The sequence below is a fragment of the Sinohyriopsis cumingii genome, chromosome 2 (assembly GCF_028554795.1).
Source record: "Sinohyriopsis cumingii isolate HCF-2022 chromosome 2, ASM2855479v2, whole genome shotgun sequence".
Taxonomy (NCBI): Eukaryota; Metazoa; Mollusca; class Bivalvia; order Unionida; family Unionidae; genus Sinohyriopsis; species Sinohyriopsis cumingii.
The window spans coordinates 97,877,606-97,897,258 of NC_142962.1; the positions used below are offsets into that span (position 1 = coordinate 97,877,606).

At 34.3% G+C, this 19,653-nt stretch overlaps 1 protein-coding gene across 1 annotated transcript in view; it reads right to left on the reverse strand.

Annotated features, from left to right (window-relative positions):
- The window catches only part of LOC149805450 (actin-related protein 10-like), a 41,925-nt gene extending 22,558 nt beyond the window's left edge, over positions 1-19,367 (reverse strand). Inside the window, exons 1-6 of the mRNA XM_089950040.1 lie at positions 19,212-19,367; positions 12,055-12,127; positions 10,204-10,283; positions 8,633-8,741; positions 4,812-4,919; positions 837-904 (exon numbers count right to left, since the gene is read on the reverse strand). Of these exons, the coding sequence (XP_089806166.1) occupies positions 837-904; positions 4,812-4,919; positions 8,633-8,741; positions 10,204-10,283; positions 12,055-12,127; positions 19,212-19,288 (515 nt within the window). The 5' untranslated portion in view covers positions 19,289-19,367. The remainder of the gene's footprint in view (positions 1-836; positions 905-4,811; positions 4,920-8,632; positions 8,742-10,203; positions 10,284-12,054; positions 12,128-19,211) is intronic.
- Between the last annotated feature and the right edge of the window lie 286 nt (positions 19,368-19,653).

Consider the following 19,653-nt stretch of genomic DNA (forward strand, 5'->3'; position numbering starts at 1 on the left):
TGATGAAATTCTAATATAATTTTACTATTAAAAAAATAGCAACACTTTTCTTATATTGCTTCACTACAGTTGCTGTATAACATAAAACGTCAACCCTGAAAATCAGTGACAGTTGAACATTGACAACTGTTTCCATACCAGAATGCCTCATTTCCGTATGATCAAAATACTGAATACAATGATTAGTTTTTGTTATTTATAGACTTGGATATACCCCTCCCCCAACCCCAGAGTCATAATTTGCTTTAGATTGGGATACACAAATTTGCTTCTTCAGTTGTTTTTCTTTGATCATGTGTGAATTTTTTTGTGGCTAGGAATTCTGTAGAAAGCAATGGTATTTATAACCATCAAATTATCAACAATAAGAAAATTGACTACAGAATATAAAATTTGTTTTTCTGTATTTCCACCTTCCTCTCTGATTATAAAAGATCAATGTTTTCCTTTATTACTACACTGTATTCAAACAAAAATGGACAATGTCTCAAATCAATACAACTTTACATTCTGGGTGTGTTTGGGTAAAATGACTCTACAGCAACTATTTTGTCCCAATCATCCAAAAGCATGGAGCCCTTAAGTGATTGCAAATAAATATTAAACAAATTACAACACAGCCGAAACTTATATTAGGTTCAATGAATAAACACATTATTTCATATTAAGGACTTGTTATCAAAAGATGCTCTAACCACATAGGCCACAAGAGGTCTGAAATGAATGCAAGGATACAGTCGTACATACACACATGCTTGTATAGACTGGCAGAATTACATATTTCCAATAAAGAACAAGCTATTAAGTACCAAGTAGCTAATACCCCCAATACGTACCTGTGGATAGCCTTTGAGGCACTAGGAATGCACTGCATGGCCTTGAGGATAGGGATACCTTCATAAACCTATTAAGCTGTTAAGGACTCTCATTAAAAAAATATCAGGTTTTATTGTTTTATATTTATGTGTAAGGTATTAATTTAGACTCACGGTTAGTGGTTAATATCAATACATTAAAAATATCAATGAAATGCAATAAGTATGGGATGAGGCAATTCAAATAACCTGTCGTTATAACCTTTATAACCAATTCTATGTCATTAGAGATGCACATGTCATCATTAGGAATAAATCAGATGAAAATAATATCTTCATGCATGAACAACATTAGATTTGCAATTAGCATGCATTTTCTAATATACAACATGGGAAACAAAACTCTAGTTTATTAGTTTAAAATCTTATTTATTTCAAATACTGCCACAAGATGTTTGCTTGGTACTTCTAACTTTTGGTTAAAAAGATTTATACCAGACCATATAAAATAAACAATGAACAGATGAATGTGTAATTAATGAACTTCAATTCAATTATAAAAACATAAACAGTAGATTTCACATTGGACTTCTGTTAAACCAGAAAAGCCAATGGTCAACTACTGGGGGTCGGGGTTAAGGTGCATGGAAGCTTCAGAAATAAACGCATCTTCTCCATCTTTCTATGAAACCATTAAAAATATAAATTTGAAATGCTCTACAGCACTTAGTATTTAAGGCATAGAAGTGTAGGACAAGAGTTACTTAAGTTGGGGCAGTGAATTAGGTGAAGGCAAGCATTAACCTACAGAGCTGAAGGTTAGAGTAACAAAGTGATGGTAGAATCCAAGTTGGACTTGTAATGAAAGTGAAGTGAGATGGTGTAGTAGCAACTCAATGTTACTGAAGTAATATACTTTTATATAAATTTCTGAAGGAAAATATTTAAATGTTTCTCAGAATTATCTACAGCATCCTGATTTTAATTCCCTTAAGTTAAAGAGGGTAATCACAGTGATAATTCACTGAAGTGAAATCATATCAACCAGTACTGTAACAGACATCACCTCAAGAATAATTAATTCTGGAATTCCCTGTAATGTCAAACAAACATATCAAATTTCAATAGGAACTAAATGTAGATCTAACATGCCTTTAGACATTTTAAATATGTACTATTTTAACAACGAAACCCAATGCTTGAATTCCATCTGCAACAATCACTGGAGAAAATAACAGTCACGCTCATCATTACATTTATGTGTCACTATTGATAGGAAAATGTCATGTAATCAGAGGGCAATCAATCACCTCTACTTTCATTCTGTCAAATATAAACATTAAGATACTGAAAATAAATTCAGACTGGAGTGATTTTGGCCTTGTTTTCCAAGTTAAGATATTTTTTGCATTCTTTTATCTGCCAATGTGGGTGCATGAGAAAGCTGGCCACTAGCTTTCAGTGAGTTGGTGGTTTCACGGGTTCATCCTCTACCAATTATACTGGCTGCCATGGATATCCTATTGTGGAAGAAATTCCGAGAGTTTGGTAAAATTGGAGCCATATAAGTTGAAATAATCATCTTAAACAGTGTCATCCAAGCATTAAAGTCCCAAAGAGAATATCCATGTATGACAAGAAACTTTTACGTTATTCACTTTCACAAGTTGTATGCTATTTCTATAAAAGCATCTGCAATTTTGTCGAATTTGTTAAGTTTTAGAAGTAATTCATGCTCTTTTGTTGTTTTTACTGTTTATGCACTGTGAAAAAAAGATTACAATAATAGTTTCTGATTAACAATTTGTGGATGGCAATCGTGATTTCTATAAATCATATGACCAAGAAAAGTCTCTGAAATCAGAGAGTGTGATTTGGATTTTTAATGTAGCTTTAAAAAAATTTCAGTCATATTGCTACGATATCTGCAGTGTGGCAGTTTATAGTGATGTCTAGCACTGGGGCATCATGCTGCAGACATGTAGTATGATGTCCCAACCAGTCATATTATCCTGACACCAGGCTGACCAGTCCTAACACTAATCTCTTAATGCTGAGCACCAAGTGAGGCAGCTGTCAGTACCATTTTTGTAAGTCTTTGGTATGACTCGGCCGAGGATCGAACCCACGACCTCCTGCATCTGAGGTGGACGCTCTAACCACTAGGCCACCAGAGCGGTCTGAAATTAGAGAAATAATCCTGAAATAAATTAATGATGCAAGCGCAAAAGACTTATATTTGTGAATGATTTCACCTAACTCTGAATGCTGAGACAATATAATTGTGGCAAAACTGAACCTCTATAAATATGAAGGTAAAATAATCATATGGACTGGAACAATATTCTTTAATTTTACTACAACTGTGAAAAATCATTTTAATGCAGGATCATAATGAATGAAAACATATGAATTTATTATCTGAGATCCAAAGTGCAATAACAAGATAAAAAGGTGGTAAATGTCCAGGATCAGACTTTTTATTTGTGGAACATTTTAAATTTTCAGATACTAGACTTCATGTGCTTTGATGATTTTACTTAATTGTATGTTTGTGCATAACATTTGTACCACATGATTTCACAAGTTACAATTATACTGCTACTAAAGAGTAAAACTGGTAACCTCGTGGACAAAAATAACTACAGACCTATAGCTTTTATGACTATTATTTCAAAAATATTTGAATGCATCATACTGCAAAGATGTGAAGTCACAATCTCCGATAATCAGTTTGGTTTTTAAAAGCAGTATTCAACAGATTTATACATACATGCCTTTAAGGAAACTGTCAGCTTTTATGTAGAACATGGCAGCCCAGTGTTTGCATGCTTTTTAGATGCTAGCAAGGCATTTTATAGGGTCAATCACGGGACACTCTTTAAAAAATTGATTGATATTAAAATACCTGTCTACATAGTTCATACTTTAGTTAACTGGTATGGCAAACAGTTGTACTGTGTGCAATGGGGAAGTGTATTATCCAGTGCTTTCCATGTAACAATGGTGTCAGGCAGGGGGGTATTCTTTCCCCTTTGTTATTTAACATATAAATAGATGAGTTAAATCGTAAGCTCGGTCAGTGTTACGTGGGGTTATGTCTGCCACCAAATGTGTTGTTTCTTAAAAATTTTAGTTTTGCTGATGATATGTCACTGATAAGTCCTTCTATCACAGGTTTATGGAAATTATGAAAGATATGTGAACAATACGCATTTGAGAATGATATCATCTATAATACAAAAACATCAGTATGCATGGTCTTTCAGCCAATTTCTTTCAAATTATCATCTACTCCCCCTGTTATGTCTGTCAAGAGTTATACATATTTGAGTCACATTTTGAAATCCAACTGGTCAGATAATGAAGATATGATGAGACATTACCGATTTTTGTACTCAAACAAACAAGCATCTACGTAAATTTAAGAATTGTTCATTGAATATCAAAATTTGATTATTCAAATCTTACTGCTGCACTTTGTATTGTGCTCCTCTGTGGACAAACTTTAGTGAATGTATGAAAAGAAAGCTAGTTATTGGTTATAATAATAGTCTTTGTTTTATATTGGGTCTTCCTAGGTGGAACAGTGCCACCAACATGTTTGTAAATTATAATGTATTCAGTTTTGATGAAGTAATGAGAAAGTATGTATTCTCAATGATGACAAGTATATCTAATAGTAAGAACTGTATATTGAAATCTCTTTGGATCTATGACATTCATTTAAATTCTCATATTATTAGTAGATGGAACAAATTACTCTTTAAATGTGCCATTTAATTTCATTCGTAACGATGCATGGAACAACTGTTGCAGATGTATCTGTATATTTGTATGTATATGTATGTTCTTTTTTGTTTACAATGCTTTTAATTTACATCTATATTTTAATTTTATAGAGGTATGAACTCTGTAGTCTGAAATAAAGAATTCTTATCTTATGTCACTGTGATATTATTATTATTATTATTATTATTTTATTATTAAGGATACAGGTACAACAAGTGCTTCTTGATATCCTATGTCCATGACAAGTCCAATGCTTGACCCAATAGTCAACAGGGACAACAAGTGACCTGGGGAAAACATCACTGTACCAACCTGAAAAAAGTACAGAGGAATAATCAAGTATCAATATGTCAAGCAGAATAGCAATCACAGTGCAAAAAATTAACTCTTTAATAATAAAAAATACCATACAATGGTATGTGAACTCTATTGGACTACACAGATTTTATTTTATTATTCTTATTCTATTCTTCCTTACCACCACCAATACATGTTCTTATTTTTTTTTAAACCCGAGACAGTATATAACTAAGGGATTAGAAACCCTTATTATATTCTTCCTTACCACCACCAATACAAGTTCTTATTTTTTTTAAACCAGAGACAGTATATAACTATGGGATTGGAGATAGCTGCCAGATATTACCCCTTCCTTTTGACAAGTTGAGACTTAAGATCAAAGATACAATTTTGGGGTCAAATTGCACTCGGGCTAGAAACCTAGCAGTGCCTACCTAGGTGACAGGATGAAGTTAGCTGCTACATTATTCTGTCAAAAAGCAACTTGTAACTTCTACCTTTCCTTTATAAGTAGATTTTTTATTTTTATTTCATCATTACCAAAAGAAATATCAATATTTCTCCTCAGTTCTGATATAATTATGTAATTTTATGATACATAATGACAAAGACCATGAGAAGATATCTTTTGATGAACTTTAAGTTAACACTGATTTTCAATTTGAAACTTTCAAATGGGTTCATTGAAGGAAATTATTGTGGTAAAAACTGTAGCAATGCATTTTTCACTTAGAGTATATAAAGGTACAATTTATTTATGTATCTTGCAAACAAAAAGGCATTACAAAAGCCATGGTACAAATGTTATATCTGAATTCAAAATTCTTCTTTTATGTCTCACTTTGTTCAAAGGTTTTGTCAAATAGTCCAAATAAATTACTACAGTCTAATGTCATATCTTTTAGTAACAAAAGGACACATCTATTTCTAATTATTTTAACAATGAAATACAGGAACAATGCAGTTTATAAAATATGTACCATAAATTAACTTCTCTGTCACCTTTAATAAAATAATTTCAACCTCAGACTGCCCTTGGAACCTCATTTAACCTCACAGTGCCCTTGGAACCTCATTTAACCTCACAGTGCCCTTGGAACCTCATTTGCAAAACAATAAGGAATGGGTGATAACAGGTTGACTAAACAGTTAGTTACCAATCCTCAATATGTTCATTTCATTAGTTAACTAAAGTAGTTCGAAACTCTCTGATTCTTCTGGAATAAGATTTAAATTGTTGACACTGCTGCATTACCATAATCTTCAAAATACGAGTATTTTTTAAACATTTAGCATCATTACAGTAAATATGATACTCTCTAATCATTTTATTTTGTGGGTTTTATCTTTAACTTAAATTTGTATATGTGTAGAAACATACAAGTGTTTTGCTGAAATTAGAAAATTAGTTACAGTCATTTATACAATTAAAAACAAATTTAAGAATTTTGTGACAGGCTAAATTTATTTACATATTTTTCAAATAAAGAATGTGAAATACAAATTGATGATCAATTATTTGCTAAAATGTTATGTGCAAATACTGGTATGCTGAACTTTTGAATCAACTCACAGAGAAGTTGGATTCAACTGCAAACTACATAGATCACGATCTATTGTCACTTAATGTGCTGGCAGATATCAGTCTATGCAGTTTCTTAAAACCAATCAGTAGAACAAACAACAGAGACCATGATCTGCTGGTACATTATGCGACAGCAGATCAGGGTTTAAACTGTTTGCAACTGGACCTTGTGTCTAAATCTGCAATTACCTCATAATGCTTTAAGAGCACCCTGGCTAGTATGTCTACCTCATAACACTTTAACACTTAAAGTGCTAGTCGCGACTAATGTCGCGCTGTCGGTCGATGTCTTATAGTGCTTATTGCAACTTAAGTCATTTTCCAGGTAAGCAACAATATACACATCCTATTACTTCAACTAGCCATGACTGCTTGTAAAACTATATTTGATTGGTTTATAGAGACCCAGACCAAGCATTCTGTTGTACTTTACTATGCATTTTGCAAAGAAGTTTTACAAATACTCACTTTTGAGCACGTAGTACCTGGAAACAATTAAAATGGCTGACGCTGAATATGATGGTGATTTCTTGCAACAAATACTGGCTTCTGATAGTGATGATGACAATGATTTTGAAGGATTTGAGGAGGATGAAATTACTGGAGCTGGCAAAGTGTTGATGGAAATACCCATGAGTGATTTTGAGCCAGGAATTTATGTGGAACTGGAGTCTGATGTACATGCTGGCTTGACAAGAAAAGATGGAATGCCTGTCAGCCCCCCCCCCCCTTCACTGATAATTCAAAATTAAATGTCGAGATGGCGAATAATGGACCTATGGACAATTTGAGACTTTTCTGATGACGAGTTATTGTATATGATAGTAGATCAAACAAATCGTTATGCAGATCAGAGAGTTCTTGGGGCAGACTTGAAGGAGAACAGAAGAAATGGCAGCCTGTCACACCCGAGCAGCTAAAACTCTTTTTCACATCGATTATAGCAATGGGTTTGGCACATAAATCTGATCTCGATTCCTACTTGGCTACTGATGATGTGATATCAGCCCCATACTTCAACAACAGAAAATGAGTTTGGGATAGATTTCTAGCTATTCTAAGCAATTTACACCTGGCAGACAATGAGAACAATCAAGGTGACCATTTACACAAGATCCACCCAATGATTGAAAAAAATAAAGCATTTGCTTAGGTTTATTCACCAGATATGAACCTCAGTTTTGATGATATTAGAATAAATAACAAGTGAAAATTTTCATGAACATTTATTACTGACTCTGGGGGTCTAAGCATACCTCTGAGATTCAGGGACTGGATGTTTACAAACTGTTACCTTTTCTTTACCTGTGATTTTCACAAGTTAGATATAACATTGTAACAGTCATTACATGTACATGGTTGAACTACTAAAGAATGTATAATATTTCTTAGATATATTTGAACTTTTCCAAATATAAAAAAATACACATGAAATATACTTGTAACTTGTCATTTTACCTGTATTTGCACCTGTACATGCAAATATGTTAAACTTAAACATGTGCCTTGATGCTAATCCTAAAGTTTAGACATCCACCATCATTTTTCATATAGGGTTTGTGTATCTATTGTGTATATTTATTGAAATGCATGCAATTTAAAAACTAAGCAGTTTTCTTGTTTTTTCTAAGACAATTCACCACTGAGGGATCTCGTACTACAAAACAATATAGCACCATAGGGGTTAAGAGTACCCTGGTTAGTGTGTGTCTAAATGTACATTTACCTCATAATGCTTTAAGAGTACCCTGTCTAGTGTGTCTAAATGTGCATTTAATTTATAATGCTTTAAGAGTACTCTGTCTAGTGTGTCTAAATGTACATTCACCATATAATGCTTGAAGAATATCCTGGCTAGCATGTGTCTAAATGTGCAATTACCTCATAATGCTTGAAGAGTACCCTTGCTAGTGTGTCTAAATGTGCATTTACCTTATAATGCTTTAAGAGTACCCTTGTTGGTGTGTCTAAATGTGCAATTATCTCATAATGCTTTAAGAGTACCCTGTCTAGTGTGTCTAACTGTGCATTCACCTTATAATGCTTGAAGAGTACCCTGGCTAGTATGTGTCTAAATGTGCAATTACCTCATAATGCTTGAAGAGTACCCATGCAAGTGTGTGACTAAATGTGAATTTACCTCATAATGTTTGAAGAGTACCCTGGCTAGTGTGTGTCTAAATGTGGCAGGACATAATAGAGATTCACACACAACCATGCGTCTATCTTTGGGATTGACTAATAAGTGCCTGTAAAAGAAATAATGCATATAAGCAAACAAGTTCCACCAGTATCTCTGTGCAATATAAGAACAAAAGAGCATAATATAAATTAAATTTTAATTGCTGAATAAACTGTGAATTTGTTCATAAGGACTAAAACCTGTGATATGTTTTGTTTCAAGCAGAATCAGCAATGTTGCCTTTTTCTTCTGAGTGATTCTCCCTCACACAGCATGTACATGACTTGGCTTCATGCAAAAAAAAATGCATATTAGTACTTCCAGTAATGAAAGAGTTCATTTTTCCACACTCCACATAACAGGAACAATGTCAATTGTATCTCCAACATCATTCTCTTTCTTCCTTAGCCAAGGCAATTTCTCTATCCAATCTGAACCCTACTGTCTTTACTTTGACCCCTGACCAGCATTTACTTTACCAGCCTCATTCTGAAGTTACATCCAAGACTTCCCTTGCATCCTGAACTAGTTTACATTTTCCAAATAAACATTGCAAAGAACACATACTCATGACCATTTTAGATACTCAAAGGTAACTGAAAGTAATCCTGATATCAAAAACAGGGAATGTACACCAGTCTAACTGAATTTAACTGATAAGGATTGGTTGATTAATAGCTCTCAGTTCACTCAGACATAATACCAAAATGTTTAATTTTTTTACTATCAAAACAAAACTCATTGGACATTATTAAATCAAAGGCAAAGTTTACATCTTCCTCAATCAACAGACAACAATAGACTTAGATAAAGACAGCAGTAAATACAGAAACTTCAACAAAATTGTGGTATGTCTTTAATATGATCTAAACGAAGCAACATGACTTCATATCCCCAATAATCCTCTACCATGCAATTAGGTGTCACACTGCTGAGGAATTACATAATGCAAGTAGGTTCTTCATAGCACCTGTTATGATATTTGCACATGTACTAACGGGGGGGGGGGGGGGGGGGGGGGGCAAACAACCAACCAATGCCTGAAAACGTGCGACCTTTTAAGTAGTATATTTTAGAGGACACTACAACAAAAACACAGAAGAAACTCTATTAAAATAAGGTGTCCCAGGTACACAAGGGGTTGAAAATGTGTGTCTTGGCTGCTGACTGCATTGTCCTGACTTAAGCCCTTGGGTCAAAAACAAACTCCCATCAGGAATTTATAATGTTTCAACTTTCACTTCTGGCAGATTTGCAGGTGATGTCTATATAAACCAATGTCTTATTCCAAAAGAGGAAAAGTAAAGAAAAATAAAGACATAAAGATTTCATTTTACATGGTTAGACTTTTGTTGCATACATGTTATGCTATTTAAAATATCATATTTAAACAAAAAGACCAACACTGTGTCAAATGCACGAGTCCCATAACAAATATATATGCACTAGGCCCATGGTAATATTGAACACTGCATATTATAGTACTGTCTTAAAATGAGTAATTTCATGGAACCAAAGCTTCATCTTACCTGAAATAAAGTACAAACAAAAAGTCTTTCAAGTTGTCATAAAGTTCTTCTTCTGTATTGTATTCCCAAATTTTCTTCATCTGCAAGCATGTAAAACACAATTTTTATGGTAGAATGTTATAACTATTGAGCTTAAAGTCTTTTACCATTACACTGCAATAACCACAAAAAAAAGTGTTACACTATTTCCCTGCATGAGCTGAATGCAACTCTTTCCTATGAAGCTTAGAAAGTTGCAACATGAGACTGCAAACTTGATGTGATGTAAACTACCCTGCTTTGATTTACTTTAGAAGGGTGAAAGTCTGTTACCAGTAACTATTTTTCTATGAAGAACCAAAAAGCAAGCAATAAGACATGTATACATCTTTCACTTTTTAGCTGTTTGTGGCTAGTAGAGGAAACAGATAGAGGAAATTTAACTGGAACAGCCCAGATGAACAAAATAAAATGAATTAAAACATTTGTCATGGCTAGCTTCTGAATTACAATGGGTGTACCTAGTGTAATTGGCTTCGCTTCAAATGATCTACCTAAATCTCAGTCCTCCACATTACAGTACATAAATCATCCACTCCCAAAAGATCTACCTAAATCTCAGTCCACCACCTTACAATACATAAACCATCCACTCCAAAATATCTACCTAAATCTCAGTCCACATTATAGTACATAAACCATCCATTCCAAAAGGTCCACCTAAATCTCATTCTACCACCTTAAAGTACATAAACCATCCGCTCCAAAAGGTCTACCTAAATCTCAGTCTTAGTGGAATTGGCTCCATTCCAAAAGATATACCTAAATCTCAGTCCACCACATTACAGTACATAAACCAAAATACATGCATCATTTTTTGAGTCAATGGAAAAAAACAAGATCAATATGGCACAGAGATATATCAAGATTATTAGGCCTTGAAACATTTTTTCATATACAGTGTTGGCCATTGAGAGTGAGCTTGCAATTTTGGTCCTATGACCCACCCACCCCCACAAATATTGACTCTGTGCACACACTCATCCACCAGCACGCTTTTTCACATGCAACTTCCACCCATGTCTGTGTTGGCACTAGCTATGTCCAAAGTTGCAAAAGGTGATAAAACTGTATGAACAATAATCCTTGTGTTATCTGACATAAGGTTAGTTTCTTTCAGTTTATTATCCAATAAATGTCTTGTTTATCTATTCTATTTTATTGAAACATGCAGTTGGGAAGAAGCACGCAAATTCAACACAAATTTATTCAGTTTCTCAAGTCTTGGGACATAAGACCTAGGTGAAAAAAGTTTCATGATAAGTTCTGGGGAAAAATTGTATTATTTTGTCCTACCCCAGTTTATATGATAAATACTGAAGCCTCTTCTGATTACTTTTTACTTTTACAATTGGAATGAAATAAATAAAAAAAGGGTTCCCATTTAGGTGTGCATTATGGAAATACAAAAATTACAGAAACATGTAAAATGCCATTTCGACAAAATAAGATTAAATAAGTACATAAGAAAGTTTGACACTATCCTGTCTTGTCATGCTTGTATTTACACAGTATTTTACAATATACATTTTTTCAGGGCTACTATATCGGTATATAGAAATTAATGGAAAACAGTCAACATACGCCAAGTGAACTAAATCGAGCTAAAACAAACCATGAGAAAATCTAGGCCTCTTTTAAAAATGTAATTTTTATCATTCTAGCATATTTTTAAACAAAGTTACTTGTGATCCACAATATACACCGAGTGTGATACTGAACTAAGATGTTTCATGCCTTTGGAGTCAGGATAAATGCCCTCATGCAGAAAAAAAAATGACTTAAGAAGTTTACTAGTTACACAAAATATACCTTCCCATCTACTGAGCCTTTGACCTCTGATGGAATAATACAACGAGGTCCACTTTCTCCAGCTAGACCACATCTGAAAATAAATCATCAAATACGGATAAACAGACGTTTATCTTGGAATGTTGTACTGGCACTAAAAGAATTATATTAAAGATTGTCTTAAAATATATTCTAATACTTTTTCAATCTCAAACAAAAAGCCTTTATAGCTGTTGCATCATTTATTTGACCCTTTCCAAACTATCCTTGAGGCAGTTTAAAAAGCAAAGAGGTCCAATATAAACATCATTTCACATATTACTTAATTGGCTGACAATAGCCATCATACGATGTGTTTGAAGACTGCAGTGGTGAGCCCACTGTGTTAATTTGCATGGGTCAATGACAAAAGTTATTATGTATTATTTTCTTAAATGAGAATGTTTAAGACATCTATATTAAACACTAGGCACAGGTTTCCAGGTTGGCCGACCATCCTTGTTTCTCACTGATGACATTAGCACTTTTTCCCCCCATGGTTAAAAGAAAAAAAGAAACACACAAAAATCACATTAAATATATATAATAACAAAAAAAGACCTGCCTACCTAATGTTAAAACCAGTGCAATAGAAAACACAAATTTTGTGGGAGGACCTAATTGACAAATTTGTGAACAGCAGCAAAATTTCTCTGGATTTTACTCCACATATAAAATGCAAAACATGATTATTTCAGTTGTCAGAATAGTGTTCAACTGAAGGTGATTCAGGAAGCAATGAGCGATCAGCAAATCAAGCAAATACCAGCAAAATTAAATTTCAGAATTGGCTGATGCAGTTTTACTTTTTGATGTGCAAAGTAGATGGGGTTGGATTTAATTCTTTGCACATACTGCAAACAGCATACTGACGTACATCATTCCTGTGTGTATACTATCTGTCAAAATAAGAGCACCACCTGTATGTAACATATTCAATACGCTGAATTAAACATTCAGATTACAAAATTTACCATATGTTTTCGGACTTCAACAAATAATTACTATTTTTGTCATCCGAATACATATTAAATTCTTTAATTAGGTGTCCAAAACATACAGGTGAAGATGGATTCCCGCCCCCCAATGTCTGTAATGAAGTTACCGTTAGCTCACATGACGACGTCCTGCCATGAACTAAAACAAGTATTTTGTCTAGCACCACGGAAAGGATAATGAATGAAAAACATGCATTACTTGCCTATTTTGTCTATTTGATACATGTCCATCCACCAAAAAACACAGCCATACATGTATTAGAGCCACGACTGTGTGGGTATTTTCCAAAAGAACCGCCATATTAGTAATCTTGCAATCCACAGTTTAACTCTCTGCTAATCAGTGATCATTAAAATCTACATTACAAATGCATGCAAGCTATATTTCTGTGTAATTAAGATATTAATACAAACTAAATAAAGAAGATTTTGGAATTATAATTCTTAAGATATTTATGACAGAAACATTTTATTATTGAGAGTAGAAATACCAGAACATGTATGATGGCTAAACTTAGAGCACCAAGGATAAGAGGCTCCATATACGGTGAGTGTTGTATGCACACACAGAAAGGGTAAAATTAACAAGCAAGTTGCTATATACGAGTTGGCATGATTAATATGTTGGTATTTTTTAAAAATAAAGGTGATCTATTTGTTGTGGTTCTCTCTTCTTTTTTTCCCACCTACCCGAGGGTATCTTCAAAATCAGCAGAGCTTGCCGACTCGAAACAATCAACTGCTCAAACATTGTTTTGATGCATGTTGGAGATTTCAAGGTGTCTAGGTGTGTTCATGCTATAACTTGTGGGATTTCTTTGACAAGTGTTTTCAGAAATAAAATGCAGCCATCTGGATTTCATTAAAAAAGCACATGATGTACCGAACATTTAGCACCTACAATCAATATTTATCGTCTACAAAGAGGTTTATTACCTCTAGAACAATAACTATGTTTAAACCTTCGTATATAATGTCTCAGGGATAAGGGGTTTATTTTGTTGCACAATACCAATGAATTTTACAAATCCATACTGATTCTCTGATGTATTGTTTAATGATATAAAGCTGGGGTCATGGTTTCTAATCAAAGCCATAACTGTCACACCTGTTTGAAGTGGTTTCATGTGTAACAATGTCTACACTGACAACCAATCATATTTTTGTTAGCCGAATCAAGCTATTAAAATACAAAGTATAAATAAAATAGCCACCACTATCAAAAGTTTGGATAGCTGTCATTGTGAAACATAATATTGTTAGTACTGTAATAATTCTGATGGATAAATATATGCGAGGAGGCATTGTTTATGAGGGACTCTCCCTTGCCGAAATCATCTCCAAAGAGGCCAGTAGGCCTTCCACAGAAGTGACCTCAAATTAATGATTCTGAGGATGCATCACAAAAAGAACTGCCTATGAAGAAAGCTGCTCTTGATGACGAGTCTGATTACCTTGAACCTGAGAGTGCTCCACCCGATTCTGTACGTGGTCACTATAAACATTATACATTAAAACAAAAGCAGGATATCATTAACAATGCAAAACATCTGGGAATTAGACCTATAGCGGAAAAATTCAAGATTCCAAAATCCATGGCGAGTACCTGGATGAAAACTGACTTTTCTGCAGATCTGAACTTGAATGGACATTTGCCTAAGTGTGGACAACCCATTTCATATGGACAAGTTATGGATAAGATAGCTCAATGCGTGCTCACTCAGTGTGACTTACAAATTCCAGTCAGTGTTGAGGGAATATGTATATATGCCAAGGAGCTTGTCTCAACAGAATTTCCGGAGAGCAAATTCCATGCCAGTCGTTCCTGGGGAAAGAGTTTCATGAAAAGACATGGGTTTGTGCTCAGAAGCAGGATCTCTCTTGCTCAACACTTACCCAAGGGTTTGGAAGAAAAGATTGCTTCATTCCACAAGTTTGTGATGGATAGACGTGAGAAGGACAAGTTTGATGATAAGTTTATTATTAACATGGACGAGACACTGATGTACTTTGATCTTGTGCCAGGGAAAATAGTGGACAAAGAAGGAACAAAAAGCATTCTGATTCGTACAAGTGGAGCAGAGAAGAGACACATTACTGTCATTTTAGCCATTGCAGGTTATGGTAACGTATTACCCCCAAGGATTATTTTCAAGGGAAAGAGACAACTAGATCTGAAGGCACCAAAAAGAGTAGATTATCGCAGTTCGAGAGAAAGCATGGATGGATGAAATGCTAATGCTGCAATGGATTGTAGAAATGTATTTTACATTCAACAGAAGAGAGCGATCACTATTAGTTATGAATCTGTTCCGGGCTCACATCACTGATGACGTGAAGAAACAGTTGCGGCGCGGAAATGTGTCAGCAATAATACCAGGAGGCTGCACATCAGAGTTGCAACCTCTTGATGTGAGCATCAATACACCTGTCAAGAGCTACCTCCACCGCAGCTGGATGGAATACATCAAAGTTGCTATGAATGCATTAAAATCATCTGATGAAAGCAGCAATGGACGGATCAAGACAGCCAGTAAACAGACTGTGTTGGACTGGGTTGTAAATGCCATGGACACATTGAAGGAAAAGCGCACAATGATAATGAAATCTTTCAAGGTGTGCGGCGTCTGTGTCAATCTGAGCAAAAGTGAAAACGCGCTGATCAGAAATGACAAACAATTAAACAATATGGATGATGATAGTTATATAGAATTTGAGGGCTTTTTGCCCGAGGACCTAAAAAAAGCTACTTGATACTGAATAATATATTTAAATATATTACAGCATTAAATCATATTTCTTTTCATTCTCTGATACTGCTATTTACTGTGTATGGCTTAATATAAAAATGTTTATCTATCAATCTATCTGCATACATACATACATACATACATACATACATACATATATACATACATACATACATATATACATACATACATATGATTAAAAATTTTAAATAGTTCATGGAAGTTCATGACCACATTAAATAACTGGCGATCTTTGTATCAGTTAAATTAACAGCAAACACACAGTGAATTTTACATTAAAACAATGCAGCAGATCTTCTTAGATTTTGTCTGAAAACATAAATTGTAAAAAATTATAGCAGAGCAACATCTGAAAACTTACAAGGAATTTAAATATTATATTTCCCCAAAAAATATCATGTCCGAAAACATATGATAAAAACAGTAGTTATCTTCATTGTTATTCATTATCTTAATCTTATTCAAGTCTAAATATTACTGGATCCATTCTTTTCCTCACGATTTTAGCCACAAAACAGATTTAAAGACAATAATAAGCGAACACTCATGTTTTTACAGTTGATCTGTGTTGATAAAGCATTACTACCCATACTGGGCAGAGGTGTTTATTACTGTTGTATTACCTGTAAATCCTCCACTAAACTTTAAAATATTATGCCCCCACCTTTCCTCAATGAAATGGTCAGTCCTAAATGTGATGCATATTCATTTTTCAATAAAAATTAGCATATCTCATGACAAGTGTGCAACTGATACAGTTTTGACGATGCTAACTAAAAGAATCAGCAGAGAAGTTTTAGCACAAATACCAGCCAGTCTCTAGTGAGTGTAGTGATGAACACTAATGACACCTGCATTACCTTCAAACCTCCTACTGAGAACAGCAAAGACTGCATCTAATTAAGCCTATATTTTATCATACAATGAATTTTAAAGTGAGAAACCTGTTGTATGTTTTTATTTAATGTCAGTGTGGTTGTGATTATGGGTTTGTACTATGTGGATATGTATAGTGATGATATATGACAATACTAAGTCTACCAACTATTTTTATTTGAAAGTGTATTCAGTGCTAACAATTTTATTTTAGACCACCCACCCACCCAATTTTTTTGTTGGTAAAACTCCTGTCAACTAGGATTTCTGACCTCACTTTTTTGGTGAAAATTAATTGCTGTCTAAATCAGCTTCAAAAAGGAATCATGCTTAAAAACTATTCTGACAATTCAAATGATCATGCTTTGTGTTTTATGTATGCAGTAAAATCTTACTTCAAAGAAACATCGCCACTGTTCACAAACTTATCTCTAATACATATGGCTGAAACATTATAACTGACAGGCAATCATATGCAACAACTTTTCTTCTCCTACACATTATAACATCTCTTTGATTTATCTAATTTGGGTTGTTCCACACCATTATCATACCTATGCAAATTAGCAGAATGGGCTCACCCACTGCAGTCTTCAAACATTTCTCACTAGCTATTGTCAGCCAATTAATTATGTGAAATTGTGGGTTGTACCTGACCTGGTTGCCTTTTTATTGTGGCTATTTCAATTACCCAAAGGACAGTTTTACATCTGCTCCAATCATGACTGTTTACCATTTATACATGCCACATGAAAGGGTGCTTTTTTATTTATTTTTGAAGATTACTGAAAACTGTAATTTCTCAAAATGTGTTGGGGGGGGGATTACAATATCATGTTTTAGCATGAAGTAATGTGTTACAATCTGATTAAAATCCAATATCCACTTCACACAGGAAAGTGATTATCCGATTTTAATCAAATTGTGCCATGTTATGGCAGGTATGTCTATACCTTGAAAATACATTTCCACCCTTCATCAGGGTGATCAAAGTTTTCTGTGGCAAATTTAAATATTTTTTATCAGCAAGCACAATGGGCACCTCTCTTAAAATACATGATGGGCCTGATCTGAAATTAGTGGGGGCCCTGGCGTTGGGCTATCAGAAATTTTAGCACTGATATTAAATACTTTGAACAAGAGAGACAAGTTATTTTCTTTTATTCAGATTTCATTTTGTATAGGCTTATATCAGAAGTTATCTTGTTCTCAACTGGATATGACATTTTTGGGTCACATACACTGATCCCCTTGGGATCTCAAAACACTTTTAGAGTCTCAAAAACTCCCCAACACTCTCTGGGAATATTGCATGTATGTCTGAAAAGAGCAGGTAGTAAAACAGGGCAGTCAATCAGATAAAGTGAAATTTTGCTCCACTTCAGTCATTTTAGCCCTCAGTAATTAGTAGGTACAGTGGACCCCATTTATAACATCAGACTGAACACATTTTTAAAAACAAAGTATATTGGTCTTGTAGGATTCATTATATACAGGATTCATGTGTAAGAATGACTTAAAGAATCAATCAGCAGAGATTTTCCTCTGCCAAAAGATGTCTACATAAATGAAGAGACCTCATTTTCAATATTCAAAATGATGCCTTTTTTCCACAATTATGCTTTTCAAAGTCAGCCAGGGTGATGTCACAGCATAAAACTTTATTAAAAGAAGGGATAGCGAAAGATATGGGAGGTACAATGAAAATCAGATCAAAATAATTCAGGATTTGCTTAGAGAATCCAGCAGTGAAGTTTAAACACCAGGAACATCCAGTCTCTAGTGAATGTAGTGATGAACACTAATAACACTTGCATTACCTTCAAACCCCTTAATGAATTTATATTTGAATTTGTAGTGTTTGCATCACTGTGTGACAAATAATATTAAAAAAAGGAGAAATTTCAAGCATATAAAATTGGAGTCTTGGCTTGTGGAATTCAGTCTAGGCTGGTTATTTGTTTTAAGTTGCCAGCCCTGGGCCTAAGCATTGCAGGGGATAACTCCTTTGGCATTCTCTAATGGAAAAAAATGAGGTCCGTGCTTGAACATGCATTAAAAGTGGGTTTGCAAGTTATCCTGGCACAAATTATTGAAGGAGAGTTGTACATGGTGAAATGCCCAAAGTGGACATATTAATCTTAAACATCCAGCTCCACATCGCAGAGATCATACCTGAATTCACTAATGTTCATGCAATTGTAATCAATTTTGAACATAAAATTTTAATAGGGCCATTGTGGAAAATAGTACACAAGGGAAAAGCTGGGATGCTGGAAAGACTGCAATATGCACATATATTTCAAACGTGTGTATGCATGTATGTGCGTAGGCACACACACACACACACACACATCTGACCACACGAAATAACTAAAACAACTATCTGTACTATAAATATACACAGAAACCGATAAGGTTATTTTCGTGTTGTCACAAATATTCGATGTACTTAATTGATAATATATTCATATACACCGACAGAGATATTTACTTTGAGTATGCTGCTCCAATATCAATAATAACTACATTTTTATCACCAGTGTAGCTTAAGCCCTCAAAAAGAGGCATTATGCTTCCTTAAAGTGGCTAAATATGCAATAATTTGGAAGCAATGATTTCGACACCTTACAGAAAACACTCCTGTAATTTGCTTCTGCAACTATCTAATAATATACAGTCTGGAGTGTCTTCTGATAACCAGTCTAATTAAGCCATTACCTACTAAAATCAAACACTGCGTATTTTCTGTAACAGAATGAGCCCCTCCCCCCGCCCGTGACACAAAATGATTGCAAGCACGGATAGCGTGGATGAATGTGTTAAAAATGTGACACACTTTATATACTATCGACTTAGACAAATATATTTGAAAAACGTCATTTTTTATCTTGTCTATGACTGTGTGTTGGGCTTCTCAATTAAATTTCGTTTAA